Below are 17,745 nucleotides of genomic sequence, written 5' to 3' on the forward strand. Positions count from 1 at the left end.
CTTCTGCATATAGATTTCTATTTGCAAAGGAGTCTGGTAGTTAGCGACAATCTTTAACAAAGTTCTCGCCAGCAGAAAGGCACATGGACATGTAGCAAGACTAGCTTGTTTTTTTTTTTAATTTGTACTTTCTCTTTATTTATAAAGCTCTACTGGTGGAATAAAATATATAGAAAGAAAAACATCAATGCAAAGGTTTCAGAAAAAGCACTGCATGAACTCTTATGATACGTATATATGATAGATAGAAAAATAACTCAGATACCACAGTTATAAATAATACCGTAACAAAGAACGTGGAGACATTACTGAGAGAACAGTCAGTGAATCATGCCCTCATACACTATATAGAACTGGCGCCTGTACTTCGAAGCAGTTTTTTACTGTACCGTTATGAACTGTTTTGGTTGGAAAATCCAGATCCCTTTGTTCGTTCAGGGTACGGCAACGTATAACTGCTTAACCCTGCTGTTATAAACAGTAGATAAAGCAAACTTCGACATGCAATCTCCTGACTATAAACTAATTTGCAAAGAATAGAGAGAAACTATACGTCCAGACGGTCCAGTATATCATAAAAAGTATTTTTATTTAATCGTTATAGTTTTCGTGATCAAAAGTTCAAGCGAATTCTTAATACTTCAAATCAAACACTTGAAAAGAAACCGTAAACATATGTTATCTTATGCATTTGACAAGAAACCGGAAACAGATGTTATCTTCTGCATTTGACAAAAACCGGAAACAGGTGTTATCTTCTGCATTTGAAAAGAAACCGGAAACAGATGGTATCTTCTGCATTTGACAAGAAACCGGAAACACATCATTTCAAAAATAACTTCAACATGTTCAAAAAAAGGACGAATATGTAATAAAATTTCTCCAAGCATATTTGAACATGTCAATAGAACCTATCTCTTACTCATTATGTTTGCTTATTTGTACATCGAACTTTTTCAAAATGTAATATTCTATGACGACATCAATTACCATCATGTCCATTGATATTGTAACTGGTTGCCAAACTTTGAATTTTCCGAATTACTAAGGATTTTAAATAGGTTGCTATATATTAGAAACATTTCGGAAATTGGGTTTATAAATGCTCTTCAACTTCGTACTTAATTTTTTTTTTTTTTAACTTTTTTTATTCGATTGTCACTGCTGCGTAACAGATAAGCAGAAAATACAGTTTACAACTGAATAATTAAAATTGGTTCGTTAATGGAAGGGTGCACATATGACAGACATATCAAATTCAAGACTTGGAATTTTAGTACACGAATTTTAGTACAAAACAAATATACATGTATAGTCTACGTGTGCCACCGCCAATAAATGCCGTCGTTCTTCTTTATATTATTGTTATGAACAACAAAGCCTATAATCATTTCAGCACGTTCTGTGTCGAGTTTTTCTTATGGACCCCGCTTAAACATGTACGCAATCAATGTTGCCAAATCTTTGTGTCAGACAAATATCTTATATACGAACAAAACAAAAATAATAAAACAATCAAACCCGACTGAAACTGACACTTCCGTCAATATTCAGGATTCTCAATGCCACATTACCCAGATGACTTCTGCACATACGTTGCGATTAACTGGTGCATTGGGATATTGAAACAAGTCTTTGCACAAAGTTTATTCAATAAAATATATATTAATGATCAGGAATAAAGTGGTTATATTGTCGTTTTTATTCAACCGTTTTTCATTTATACGTCTATTGCTTATTTGTTTTAATAAGGAAGTTGCTTTAATCAAAATTTAAGAATCGTTTTCTGCATGTATATTACCGGGGTTTTGTCACGTGGTTAATTTAATGTGACAGAAACTAACCATATTACTGCATTCATTGCTCCACAGTTGTGGCGTGTACGTATCAAGTTTGCCTATATTTTTCTCAAACTGGTGCTAGGACTGTCTAAAACTTACAGTGATGTGATTCGTGTCGAAAGCCTCGCTGTGACTTCGAGATGAAGAATAACAATAAAAGCACTGTTCTCTGGCTTTTTGTGTTTTTGCGGTGCATGGTCTGTTTTTGTGTTATGGATAGATACACAATATCGTTTTTTCTATCATATAATGCACTCTATACAAAGATGTATCCAATGGACAGAGTATCTACTACATATATCATGCCATCATGGGAAGTTACGCTAAACAATTATTATATGAACTAAAAAGACAAATCTGAGTTGAATCACTTGTACTTGTTTAAAGAAGACAAAACAACGTGGCGATAAAAAATTCATGACAAAAAACAAAAGAACAATGGCATGCACAGCTTTTAAAGCAACGAATCTTTCAATCTCCAACCGGCCTATAAAATACTTTCATTCTAAATATCATGAAGCAATACACTGGTTATAAGAATGTAAGATTTGTAGTTTTCACTTACAAGTTTTTACTTATATGTTAAGAGTGTTCTCACAAATTTCCATTTTGCAATCACTTTAAATGCATATTTGATTTCATTTGACCTTTCCAGGTGTTAAAGAAAACGATTTGTAACGAGGTTTGTCTGTAAGTTATCTTAAAAGACTATAAATACTTCAGAGAGAAGGTATAATTACTTTATGTATTGGCTATATCCTATTGTTATCTCAACTCAGTCAATTAGCGTACAATTGACTATTGACTGTCTTCAAGGATCAGTCTCTGTAACTTGTAAAAAGAGATGGAATTTGAAAATCTATACAGGAACTTTAAGACCGGGGCTAGGGTATAAAAGGGAGACAATTTTTGAAAACATGGATATATTCAAATTTTTTCGTCATGTTCAAAATCATAAGAATTAAAGATATTCTGTGTTTAAATTTAAATCTTGAAAATATCTTGCATTTCGTATCGCTTTTCTTTTGGTCCCTAGACACAGGCACCTGTCTCAGAAAAAAATTATCCTATGCCTGTGTCCCTAGAGTACTATCGAACATCACATTGACCCTTAACCCAAGATTGATGCATTTTGATATGTTAACACTGACTTTATATGATTGACTGAGGTTTGAAAATTTGCTTTACGTTTTGTTCCAACACTCAGAGATAAACAAACTAGAGATTGTTTTTTAATTAGTTATTTCGTAGTCAGTTGTCCCAGTTGTAAGGAAGGGAAATTTCGACTGCCAATGGACTCTGCAAAACTTGACTTTAAAGATTGACAGGTGCCACATGTGGGGCAGAATCTGGTTACCCTTCCGGAGCACATGATATCATCCCCGGTTTTTGGCGGTGTTCATGTTGCTTAGTCTTTAGTTTTCTATTTTGTGTATTATTATTTATCTGTTGGTCTTTTACTTTTTTACCCATGTTTGTTCGATTTGTGAGATTGATTGTTGCTCTGATATCTTTCGCCACTCTTTTTGAAGAAACTAAAAGCAACAAACGGTCCCAGACCACCCAAAATATCTTTTGTTACATGTATTTAAACATTCGACACCTCAATAGGATTACTTTTATTTAGTTGACCATAATGAATGACCATATTGACCTTAACTTGATAAAATACAAATAAATAAAATTGAGAAAGGAAATGGGGAATGTGTCAAAGCGACAACAACCGGACCATAGAGCAGACAACAAATGTATTTCTTGATAAATAATAAATGTGAGGCAATTGCTGCAATAGTTAAAAGGACAAAAACAAAAAAGCTTGAATATTTATGTTCCATTTTTTAAATATTTATTTACCTCTTACATTTTTTAATGTCAGTTAGTATACTTTTATAAGTATTTGTTGGGTTTAACACCATTCTTGTAAATAAGTGCTTAAGATTTTAAGAGTGTTATCTTTTTAAAGATTGGCTATAACTAGTACATGTAGTACATCATGTGAAGTATGTATATATAATTATATATACTTTCTTCTACACAGTGAATAACAATAATTTTACAAAATGAATTAAAGGTTTAGGGTTGTAATAATATTTACATTACAAGCATTATAATAATCCCTTCAAAATTACATATTTTCATGGCGGTTTTTCTTTGCTGTGTAATACAAGGAAATAAAATATAAAATGTATACTAGATACTCTGAAACTCATTTAGCCTAAGTTTGGCTGAAATTGATACAGCAGTTTCAAAGGAGAAGATTTTTAAAAGTAAGTCAACATGATGAACAAATTGTGAAAAAAATCTTTAAAGGGCAATAACTCCTTAAGGGGTCAATTGACAATTTTGGTCAAATGACTTATTTGTAGATCTTACTTTGCTTTACATTTTTGCTATTAACAGTTTATCTGTATCTACTATAATAATATTCAAGATAATAACCAAGCACTGCAAAATTTCTTTAAAATTATCAATTCAGGGGCATTATACCTGAAAAACAAGTTACCCAATTCAGCTGAAAATTTTCAGGACATATAGACCTTGACCTATTAAATACTTTAACTTCTTGTCTTATTTGCTCTAAATGCTGGAGTTTTTGAGATACAAGCCAAAAACTGCATTTTAACCTGTGTTCTATTTTTAGCCATGACGGCCATGTTTTTTGACGAAATAGAAAATAAAACACAAATAATATTTTATACACCCTACTGATCATTCAAATGAAGTTTGGTTGAATTTGGTTTTAGAGGAGAAGATTTTTTTAAGTTAGCAAATATGATGAACAAATTGTGAAAAAATGTCATTAAAGGACAAAAAAACCTTAAGGGGTCAATTGACAATTTTTGGTGATATTAACTTATTTGTAGATCTTACTTTGCTGATAATTTTTGCTGTTTACAGTTTATCTTTATCTATACTAATATTCAAGATAATGACCAAAAACTGCAAAATTTCCTTAAAATTACCAATTTAGTGGCAGCAACCCAATAATGGGTTGTTTGATTCATCTGAAAATTTCAGGGCTGATAGATCTTGACCTAATAAATATTTATACCCCAAGTCAGATTTGCTTTAGTTTTTGAGATATAAGCCAAAAACTGCATTTGACCCCTATGTTCTATTTTAAGTAACGGCGGCCATGTTTTTTGACGGATAAAAAAATCAAAGCACACACTTTGTGCAGGATAATCTAAGGAACAATCATGCTAAGTTTCATCCAAATCCATTCAGTAGTTTCAGAGACGAAGATGTTTGAAAAATTGTTAACGACATTTACATAGTTGTTATTGCGGAATAGAAAACACATCGTATATGCAGATTGTAAAACTCTGTATTTAACCTCCTTCACTTGTTATCCATTTGTTTGATGCTGATTTTGTCATTTGATTAGGGACTTTACGTTTTAAATTTCCTCGCGTACTGCAGTATTTTTGTGATTTTACTTTTTATACATGTACGTCTTACAGAACTTTCATATTAGATGACAATATTAGTGTAGTCTTTTAATTTTCCTCGGAGGTTAGTATTTTTGTGATTTTACTTTTTATACATGTACGTCTTACAGAACTTTCATATTAGATGACAATATTAGTGTAGTCTATTTACCCAGATGTATCGAAGTTATTATGTACCGAAATGGACCGAAATCGAATAATAATGAAGAAATGATGAACCACATTATCATGATTATACGATTACTACATAAGCTTACTACATGCACCTTAATTCAGTTGTATAGTAAAACTAGCTGATTACGAATAAATTGAAGTTTTGTCTCGCTTGCATCCACCTCGCATTATATGTAATCATATGAAAAGAAAACGCCTCTTTTATAGGCGTTTTCGTGACACTTGCGACAATGGACAATAGGATTGTGTCATCATGGTGCTTATCAAATGTGGTCATACATATTATCTGTATTTACATATTGGTATAAGAAGAGAAAACTATAAGCATTTTTGTCATTTTAAGAAATTCGAATCGTTTCTTAATCAGTTAATAGTACTAAAATGTCACTGATGTTTTTACTTTACAAACGTGTCCGTCAATAATCATTAGACCAAGAAAAGGAAAAAACACAAACACAAACAAATATTACAGTTCACAAAAAAAAAAAACCCAATACACCCAAAGATATAAACTGAGCAACATGAATCGAATTTAGAGTAAAATTTCTTGGGAACAGGAACTGTCCAATAAGCAGTTTTTGTCGTCTTTTTTTCAAAACAAAACAAATCCGTTAATAAATCGCTTTATGATAACCATGATAACAGGATTGTATTCTTATTTTCCTTTTCATTATATTTTAGTTAGGTCAATTTTTCAGGAATATTTCTGGTGCAGCAATCAATGTGAATTACTTATTGTTGCAGTAGTTTTATACGTTTGCAGTATATGATAGTAATTATTTCTGTCATGACTGTCGGAGGAGATTGTTTACAAGTCATTTACACAATGTTTATAGGAATGGTTTATAGTTCATCCTGCCAACCCTATAATGATGCATTGTTTATCCTACAACCACGCGAACTGACCTAAGGTACTTATGTTCAAGGTTAACGACTGGTTCCTTACAAAACAGAAACAAAGATTAGGCTTGTTTTCGGCATTAAACCAATGGGTTTAAATCGGTAGCATTATGTTCGTCATAGGTGCTGAGTTTCGTGTATTTGTTTTCAAAATACAAGTAAAACTGGTGATATTCTTGCTCTTCGATAAAAGTTTAAATCTTAGTAGTATGTAAATAATCGGATCCAAGTATACATATTCGTTTTTCGTTCATTTTTTTACAAAAATAAGGCCGTTAGTTTTCTCGGTTTTACATTGTCTTATCGGGGCCTTTTATAGCTGACTATGCCATGGTATATGCTTTGCTCATTGTTGAAGGCCGTACGGTGACCTGTAGTTGTTCATGTTTGTGTCATTTTTGTCTTTTGTGGATAGTTGTCTCATTGGCAATCATACCACATCTTCTTTTTTATATAGATAAATATACTGGTCATACATGTCATATGGTCGGCTTACTTTAACGTCCAAGTGCAATTGGTAAACATGGTAAAGAAATTATAATACTTCAATGAATACCAATGAATACCAAATGTCTTTGTATTTGCGTTTTGTCTGTCCTGTCTTAGTGTCAACAACTAGCTATATGTTTTATCATGGAAGTATTATATTGACAGCGGCTTCTACGACCCGACTTCAAACGTTTCATCTGCGATACAATATAATACTCTCATGGTTTTATCCTCTGTATGCTATCATATTGTCCATTTATACACTTTTGTGTCTTAGATAATACATGGGTTACTAATAAAATTACGAATCTTGCTGTCATGTTGATCTTGGAGTACACTCAGAAAACTATTAGTACATGTATATTTGTTTACTAAGAACCACGTGCTCTATCTGTCACTAAAACTAGCATATGTTCAGTACATTTTCCAAAAAAGAATTATTTTTCATATGACTTTAGTCTTCAAAATTTGCAAGAAAAAAACCTTAAAAAGGCAACAGGTATTGCATTTATTATGCTTAACAAAATACATTTGTTTTTAATCACGATGATGAATTCGTTTGATTGGGAATACATCATGTATTATATGTACATAGGGTGCAAGTCTTAAAAGTAAGAATTATAAATATCAGATTGAAAATTGTAGTATGCAGCATAATTCACTTCGTCCCGTATTTTGGTACTTTAGATGTCATTACCATCGAATATTTATCAACCATTGGACAACGATCCATTCATCAAAACAAAGAAATGTAAATGATATTTGAATCCGATGACAATTTTTGAAGGACAATATGATATATTTTCGACTAGAGTACGTTTATTATTGAACCATTGCTAATTTATGTCCATTTAATCATGGGATTAAACAATGTTTAGAGAAATACGAAACCTACATATATTTAATACATTGGAAATTTGAATTAATAGAATTAACCTTGATATTACATTCATAATATATAATGTTTTGAAATTATTATACAATAATTTATGTTTTTAATTCCAACGACGTCACATGTTTTCCTATCCGCGAATTAAACAAGCTGGTTTGAAGAAAAATAATTGAGTAATATCATGTAGCCCTTTTGTTCAGGGGTGTAAAGTGTAAAAAATAAAATGCCTTATTTAAATGGTCCCTATTCTTTAATAGCGATTAGTCATTTAAAATTCTAATATTTATTTAAAAATAAAAGTCATGCATTTCAATTTCACGTACACATTATACCTTTGATATTATGGATCTTCTTTATTTATTTTTTCAATTTAAAAGAAATTAAATACATGATGATTTCCAAATAACCATTAATCATAATTATGTTAATCATGAATTAAAAAATTTCAAAGTTTGTCGTAAAATATTGTATATTCCAATAAGTACTCTGAGAAGACCCCCTTCTGTGTAAGTATCTCTCTATCAGCTGACATCTTCAGAAGATACAACGCTAATTAGATTATACACATCCCGGTAATTAACAAAAGTACAAACAGACTTTATCATGTGGTCATCACAGACGAAAGGGTCTTTGATTTCATCCTCGTTGTTATAAATTGATGAAGATAGCCTGCTGGGTGGCATTCATGTACACACGAGTGTACACATTTAACAATGTATAATTGCAAGGACAATTTGGGGACACGTGGTACTTCTGAATATAAATGTCTGCTATGCAATGATGAGCAATTGGACGAATATCAAATATTCAGTGAGGATTTATTATGGCAAATCAAAGCACATGAGTGTTTATAAAGATACATGTACATGTATTCAGTTTCACATTTTAATAAGTAAATTCCCGATCTTTTGTAAATTAATTTAAATTGTCACAAAATTAACTAGCGATTCTGATTAAGTTATAAGTAATCAAATGAAGAAATTTGAATTTGATTGATCTTTATTGTAGTTAAATAAGTAAAACGTTTATATAATTATATATAAATCTCAGATATAAATAAAAACGCAACCCATCGTTAAAATATAACAATATTTATCAAATTTAAAACTGAGAAACATTTAAACTATGTATCCAAAGTCTCTGGTTACAATAAACTTCCCTACATAGTATCAAGTTTAATTGAATAAAAACATAAATTTTAAACCAGCTACAAGTTGTATGCATAGTTAGAAGTATTGAAATAGCCCGTATACATCCTCAGCTGTAATTGAAAACCAAATGAAACAAAGGAAAGATAAAACTGCTATATATTAAATCTTATAAATAGAATTTTACTACAGAAACTGATAATAATGTCCAATTTACAATTTTACTTACCAATGATAATAGTATCCGGCAATGCTGAGGATAGAACAATGCTGAAATATTGGTAGTAAATCCATACAAAAGACAGAATTAAATTCCTGATATCCATTTTCCCACAACAACTAATTACTCCATCAAATTCTGTCGCACTAATCACATTTACAGTGAAATCAACAACACCCTATCTTTAATCACCTCTCTTTAATAAGATAACTGATGTATTGTACACTTTTATCGCCGTAACACTTTGTACTTCGAATCGACTCCAAAAATTGATTTCCAAAATGACACAAAATTCTTCTAACTTGATGAAACTTCTAGTAGTATGTGTTTTCTCTTAGCGTAAAAAGTTTTCTCTCTGATCTGGTATCTGCAATGGATTAAAACAAACTTGACGATGTGTAGTTAATCAGTTCTGGCGGGGGATCAGATTACAACCAGACACACATGGCACTGCTGTGAGAAAACGATGTCTTACTGTTAATTATTTATCGCCTACCCCCTTAATTTTACATCACATACGAACTAACCAACCATGCCCTTAATTTAAATACAACAATTAATACATAGTGGAGAAAGACGAATATAAATAAGAGGCGATTTATTAAAGTAAACGATATGGAATATAATAGATTGAAATGAGCATTACTTATCGCTGTTTGTACACGCTTTATTGAATTTAATTGTAGTTTTTCCAACATAGGTATTTTATACTTATAAATCTAAAGGTAAATTTGATTCTGTTTTGATTTTTAAGTTAATCTGATTTTAACCGCGTCTTTTGTGAGAAATTAATCGACAAGAAAATATTACTTGATGATCAGATGTTTTACAAAATTTGCGAAACAAAATACGTAATTTTGAAATTGTAATGAATAAGTAGGTGTACGCGACGATGACGAATTTTACTTTAGGTGTCAATGAATTGAAATATATTCAATAAATATATGCTTTTTTAATTGAAAGGTAAGTGCAACACGTTTGCGAAAGTGTAAAGTCATCAATAATACAGCGATCTTATCGTGCGAGTACAAACCCATTATCATTAATTATCCGTTATTCAATGAAATTTTAATTAGGTGCACAATATACCGATTTCTAAATATACATTTATAACCTATAAAAACAGATATAAGCAATACAAGATACATTTTAAAACTTTATGGAATTAGCGATTTCACAGTCTAATTTGCCGAAAGCGTACACCACTTACACGAAACAGTGCATGGTACCGAACCAAGGACGAAGCGCTGTTTTCAGGAACAGACGTGACATATTTTACCGTATTACAATTGTCGTCTGGTTTGATCGTATCCCGACTCCTTAGTACATGCACCCAGTGGAGGCGGTGACTGGAAGTTACAGCCAATATTATATAACAAGTCACATGATATTTTTTTCAAAAGTATAAAAATTAGATGCACCCATAACCCGAATTTCCTGTCGTTATATTACGATCACTTCGATAACTCCACTTTTCCTCGAGAAAAGTAGTAGATATATAGAGGGCGCTGAATTATTCCAGAGAAAAATAGTTTAAAAAATAAATAAAAAATGATGGCATGTTTTTAATTTATTCAATTTATTGAATTAAATTATAACAAGAATGACATATTTCATCTCTTATCGTAAGTTGTATATAAAGTCTGTAGTAATTTTATGTAGTTAACATTTTAAATAATCAAATTAGTGTAACTTTTAACATTTGCTAACTAAACATAGTGGCGGCTACTCAAACAAAAGTGTTTTATTTAATCTATTTGATTTGTTTTTATTAGTTTAAAAGAGAACGACAAATGAATGACCAAAAGACTACTCAAACATTCTTAACAAGACAGTAAAAGCCCTTTATTTAAATGACATAATTATGAAGCTGCCATTTTTCTACTCATCGAGTTTTTCCCAAGTCCACCTTTCAATTAAAATTAAAAGATTTCATTGTAGACAAAATGGTTACTTATATACCGCATAAGAGGTCTTATTTAAACATAGAATTCTATAAGAAATATTATGAGCATTTATTGCGAGGTGTTGAAATTAAGATTCTAACTAAAATCAAACACAGTCCGTTAAATACAAACAAAACTTTCAAAAGTTTAAAACTTTCTCCCTAGCATGTGTTTGAAAGTATAAAACTTTCTCCATAGCTTGTGTATTTATACATACTTAAGAAAAGTTACTATTATATTTGAAGTTTTAAAATATATACTAACCATGGTATATCAACATTGCTAAACGTTCTTTTATGACCCTTCATAGTACTATGGACTAAGGTTTTAGTATTCATTGTCAAGAATTGCATTAATCATATACAAATCATAATCTGTTAAGACTGTTGATTAAAATATATAAATTGACAAGAAATAAATAAAAATCACCTTAATTCCGAAATGTACTTAAAAAGAAAAGAAAAAAGAAATGTCCATAACTGCAGTTTATTTTTCTTAAGATCACTTCGAATGATTCTGACGGATAATTGTCTAACCTGGACTTAATACATCAAACGATACTAGCAGGGTTGACTAAATCAGGTTTCGTGACGCACCAGAGTCAGGTTTCGTGACGCACCACAGTCGGATTTAAAGGGGGACCGGGGAGGCCCTATTATCGTATATTAATGATTAATTTTAGTTAGGGAATGACTGAAGCATGACTTGAGCGGGTCCCCTTTACACAGTCACTGCACCTCTCCCTTTATTTTTAAATTCATGGATCCGCCACTGAGGACTAACCTCAAACCCTCTTTTTGTAATTATGATTGGTTGTTCTCTCCTAATTCCTGCAAGGAAAACTGACCATCACACTGCAACCAAAAGAGTCGATGATGGAGTTAAACTAAAACAAACAATTAACGACCAATTAAATCAATTGTATGACCATAGATATAATAGGCATGGTATGACATCAGTTATTGTATTGGTAGATTCCCAGAAAATAACCGTATATATGAGTGATTCGAGTAGGCGAGAGACTGATTCAAGTTGATCACATTTTATGAATACACTGCCTGTTATCGGGGACAATTATCTAGATTATGGTCCCAGCTGTTAAATATAAATCCGATTTTGAAAAAATAATAATGTTATAAATGTCTGCTGTCTGTAGATCTATTTTTTTTTTCATTTTAAATAGTACATAAATACGCAATGATTTTTTTTTATATGAATATATATAAAAAAAACCCAAAAAAACACGCAAACAAACACCAGATATATAGATTCAAGGATATTTAACCGTTTGTCTACCATTTCAAGAATGTACGATGTAACAGAACAATGATTGATCGATTGTTGGTCGCTTAAAACGTCCAGTGTCAAATATTTCAGGTTTATACAGGACAACAGAAATAAAGAGAATCAGCTGATATCTTATGTAAAGTACCAAATCGCCACTTTGCTTAAAACGGTCCCGGATAAAAAAAAAAATCCTAATTAGAACCTTTTTATGTCCAATATAGGATCAAACATTTCTTCGCTATAACCTTTTTATGTACGTCTATATATATAGGTATATAACTCGGGGATTTACCGGTATATATTGTATATTCTTATGAAATCAGACACTGGGTATTCAATAATTTTATGACATAAAGAATTGAGATAAAAATGTCTGATAATTAAATGTTTACAGAATGTTTTGATGAAAACGAGGTTCATTCAATTTCATTGTATAATTAAATGCTCATTTAACTGTAAATATAAGAAAGACCATCTTCTTAATAAAATGTCTTACTTTGAATAAGTCAAACTGAGTGTATGTATACAGACGCTTATTGATTTGAATCAATACGTTTATTCAATGGGTAAAAGATGGGCGTGTAATACGGCTTTATGGGGTATTTAATGTAAAAATTATGTTTACTTCTTAAGGCGAAATACATGTACTTGTACTATATAAATTCTTGATATAATCTACATGATAATCCTTAGATTAAAGACTTATACATGTAATTTTGAACGATAACATGTGTGTATACATTTTAGGTCAGTTTTGTTCGATTATAAATTCGCAGCCCAGTGCGAAAGAAAACTTCCCGAGCGGATTTTTCTAGCTGGGAAAACAAGGACACGGTGATCATAAACATTATTATTGTAAACGTAATCGAAACCCGGTTCACATGCGTAAATGGAACAGCGACATATTACGAATAACAAGGTTAAACATATATTTAATTAAACATAAGCAAAGATTTGTTTTTCTTTCTCTCCCTATGTTTCTACGTCAATATGATGAAAGGTGTTTATCAACATAAGATACTGTACTTATAATTGAACAAATTTAAAAACGAAACCTACGTGTAAATAAAAACGAAGAAAGAGACAGTGGAGTGTTTAATGTATATTATATACATTGGTATTTTAATTTCTTATAATGAGCTTATAATGAGATTATTTTTCCAACACTTTTCTGTCTCAATAATGTTGAACATTTAACACCAACTTCATTCAAAAGTAAGGAGAAGTTGTATGATTGTCAATGAGACAAATTTCAATCCCAAACGAATGGTTATGCCTTTAATCGCCTCCAGCACGTCAGTCACTATACAAGTCCTTGCATTTGTATAAGGTACATCAACGGGCAATGAATGAGATAAGAGTTCGGACTGAGTAGACAATATCCGACCTATCTGCTGACGGAAGAATTAATCTATGAACTCACAGCACCCTTTTTAGCGCTTCTTTGTGCTCAATATGTCATGCAAAATCACATATTGTGAACGTCAAAGCTATACATTATGGAACGACAGACAATGCAATGCATGCACATGGCTACGAGAAGACAAAAACTATAACACATTAAAAGAGCTAATGATAAAAGATAGTACAGCACAAACCCGGCCGTGACACCATACGAGTTGAAATTGAGTGGTCCGGAATGTTGAACTGCAGTTTATGCTCAAATTGTAGCAATCCCACGATGCGCATGGAAATTTAAAATATATGAAAAGCCACATTCGGTAATTTCACCATATCTTTAATAAAGGATACTTCGATCTCTGTTTAATCTTATTATATATACCAACATAGACAAACATTCCAGGGTTTTATTCAATTTAATACAGCCATAATTCATAAAACGGCACAATCAGATATGCCTTTAAACTTTAATTCCTAGGAATTGGCACAATCTATTAAATTGTTGCACCTGCATTTATCATTGCCCTCAAACGTTTTTACCATATTTATGGCTTTAGTGTTGAGCGTACTGACATGGAAATGGCAGCTCCAGAAAAACGTGTTGTCTGCAAATAGAAATCAATGTCACACGTTTTTCTTTGCATGTGATTGACAACATAAAAAAGGAAAATATAAAAACGAGGCCATATATATATGCAGTTATCAGATATGTGAGGACGCCTGAAGGATGCAACTATGGCGAAAATATAAGATTTAATCCTGTTGTCTCTGGTGAGTTTATTTAATAGAAAACTTGAGGATGACCGACCAGCAATACAGACTTAGCCATTACGGATGCGAAGTGTATCTATAAAATACACTATATGTACAGTAAATGCTATAGCGACAGTGGTAAGGCACGGATCCGGATTGAAACGGGGCACAATAGGTGCACCTTTAAAAATGAAAAAAAATGTAGTTTTCAGGTAAAATTGAGGCCAATTTTTGTCAAAAAATGTCCCTCTGACTCATTAATTTCAGGAGTGTTTACCCCCTTGCACCCAAACCTGGATTCACTCCCAGTGTTAACGTTCATATCGCTGGTAAAATCAAGTAAGGGGGACCATACAGGCTGGCGGATACACATATTTTTAATACTTTGAGGTATTTTTTATGAACAGTTTGTAGCTCATACAATAGTATATGTTGATAACTTTCGGAATGTCAGAATGCCATTCTAATTTAGAAGTAATTATATGGCGATTAAAAACACAGACATGCACTGGCATGTCAGCATATTGCCAGAGAAAATTTCGTCAATGTAGTATTATTCCGCGTGATATTTTCCTTGTGCCAAGAACCATTATCGATATGGTTCAGCATAGTAGTTTTGTACAGTACATTCTTTTGCGCTCTGTACTTTCAATCGCATGTTACAGGATAGTTGTAGTTGTTTCTTGTTTACTATACGTCTGTGAAACTGATGAAGTCTACCAAACTAATACCTTCAAGACCGATAGGAAATCATATAACACAAGAATCGGCATTATGAAACACACGATTAGAAATTACTTGTATGAAGGAATGAAAAGTAAAAGACGAAATACTCGAAATTGAATAATTTCTGTCACGTAAAGACGCACAGAATTCCATGAGGGGTTGACTAACTTTCGTATATATTTTAAGTTATTTGTGAGACTCGTCAACGCAATCTACATTCCTCGGGTGATTCCGCTACCCTCCTTCTAGGTACGGAATCGGCCGGGTTGTGACGTCGTTTACGTAGGTGACTGTTAGAGCTGCCAATGCAAAATATAACCGAAGCATGGCAAAACTAAATAAAAATATCATTCCAAAGGAGTGACGCTCAAAACTACTATATCTTTTCAAATTAACAAATCTACAGAGAGTTTATTTTAAAAATTGCTAAACACATTCTTAAACTAGAATTATTTTTCAGTTGCTTTGACTTGTTCAAGTGACAGTATCATGGCATCAGTTAAAGCATAGATGTAATACCCATGGGTATTGCATCAATGGTTACAGGTTAGTTTCATGACATCTATTTATCTACGTGCAATATCGACGTTCGTTCAATCATCCCTAATCGAGTTGACCCTTCGTACGAGTTTGTTTTAGAAATTCTAAAATTATATTCAATTGCTATTTTCTTATTCGGATGAGTTTCAATGCATCTGAACTTTCAATTGCTTTTTCTTGTTCAAGTGAGTTTCATGACATCTGTATATCTACCTGCCATATCGACGTTCGTTCAATCAATCCGTAATCGAGTTGACCCTTCTTGGGTAAGGGATATATGTTAATTTTAGTTAATTTACAAACAAAGGAAGTGAACCCAGTATGTTGCTGAGTGCTCGCTGTCACGATAAAACATAAACAGATCTGTATATTTTCAGATAATGCATTTGCCACGTGCCGATTAGATTTGTAACTAATTAAGTTAATAGACACAGAGTTTATATCTACATTCTCACCAGGGGGCGTACCAATTATATAAACACACTTTTAACTATATTACATATTATTATTATTTTTGTCTTAACAACGCTAATTTAAAGATTTTCTTCGGAATTCCAAAGTCATTCGAATCCATTTACTCAGTGTTTGGGATATGACTTATTCAAAATACAAGATTCCTGTCTGTCATCTACAAAGAGAAGTTTAGAATCATCTGATATTCTGCCAATTCGCAAAATGTGACCTTGTTTGCAATAACACGTTATTCTGGTAGCGATGACTTAAAAAAAATAACAGAAATGAAAATAATATGTTAAATCATTAATTTACTAGCCTAGAAGTAGCCGGATTATCAGAAATTGTAACATAAATCAGTTTTTTTTCCTTTGATGTTTTTATGAAATAATTTGCTTAAAAAGTGTGGTGAGGGAAAACCATGGTATATTATATGCAAATTAATGTTGTACCATACTTTGCTAATTAAATATGCAACTCAACTAGAATTCAAAGGAAAAAGGCGGAGCTTCAGCCATGGTATAACATATTCATGATTATGTTATTCCATGGCTGAAGCTCCACCTTTTTTTTAAATTGTATCCGCCTTTTAAATATTTAGGAAACTGTTAAACGTACTAAAAGGTCAAGATCATTTCATAACAAAAAGCAATAAATTATGTGTACCCAAATCTTTAGATATATAGGATTGTTACGAATTCCCCTAATTTTGGAAACAATTACTAAATGTTTCTTCTTTAAGTTGTGAAAAAAATGAAATGTAAAACTATCATTTCCTTTGCGAAGATCCGATTAAATTTCGATTTTAAAAAGCGGTACCTATAGAAAAAAGGAATAAATTTGGGTACAAATATCTGTGAAAAAACATGATATTTTTTGCGATCAATTAGGGGAACGTACACTTTCTACGCTCCCTGGATCCGATACTGTTTAAGTACAGTGTTTTATCATTAAAATTGTGTTTTAATAAATAATCTAATAATCGAATTAATAAAATAACGGAAGAAAGCAGTTTGTACGAAAACTAGAAATGTATAAATATGCATTTTTCAATGAGATGATAATTCTGTAAAATATGATTAATTTGTATGATACTTGAAAACAAAAAAAAAACAATTCTTACCGTCATTAGAATAATTATTTAATCATTGTCCGACGCTGGAATCCGATATTTTTGTTTACCTCAGTCTGATGACATTATGAAGTTACTTGCGCAAACAACCATACACGGGGCGCAAAACTAAATAAAAATCGGGAAAATCTAACATTTTCTTTCCTTTTTGCAAATTCAGGGGTTCTATTACATGAAATACATAGAATATCATACACGAGGCGCAAAAGTGACTTGCGCGAGCTTCCATGTCATTGGATAAAAATTTAACGTGATCAATTTTCAATATTAGTTGAAGGTCTTGAAGCTGTCAATCATTTTATTTATATTACAAATTTTATATACCATGTGTCTTACTCATTAACATATTTAAACAAACTCATCCTTCGGATTCGTTTGTTTAAATATGTTA

At 31.7% G+C, this 17,745-nt stretch overlaps 1 protein-coding gene across 2 annotated transcripts in view; it reads right to left on the bottom strand.

Annotated features, from left to right (window-relative positions):
* The window catches only part of LOC134687098 (glutamate receptor ionotropic, kainate 2-like), an 81,669-nt gene that overhangs the window by 34,642 nt on the left and 29,282 nt on the right, over nucleotides 1–17,745 (bottom strand). The window contains exon 2 of one of the 2 annotated variants that reach the window (XM_063547083.1): nucleotides 9,126–9,483. In XM_063547083.1, the coding sequence (XP_063403153.1) occupies nucleotides 9,126–9,222 (97 nt within the window). In that variant the 5' untranslated portion in view covers nucleotides 9,223–9,483. Of the gene's footprint in view, nucleotides 1–9,125; nucleotides 9,570–17,745 lie in introns of both variants that reach the window. The other variant, XM_063547082.1, reaches the window with a different exon arrangement.

The sequence above is a fragment of the Mytilus trossulus genome, chromosome 10, assembly GCF_036588685.1.
Source record: "Mytilus trossulus isolate FHL-02 chromosome 10, PNRI_Mtr1.1.1.hap1, whole genome shotgun sequence".
NCBI classification, from domain to species: Eukaryota; Metazoa; Mollusca; class Bivalvia; order Mytilida; family Mytilidae; genus Mytilus; species Mytilus trossulus.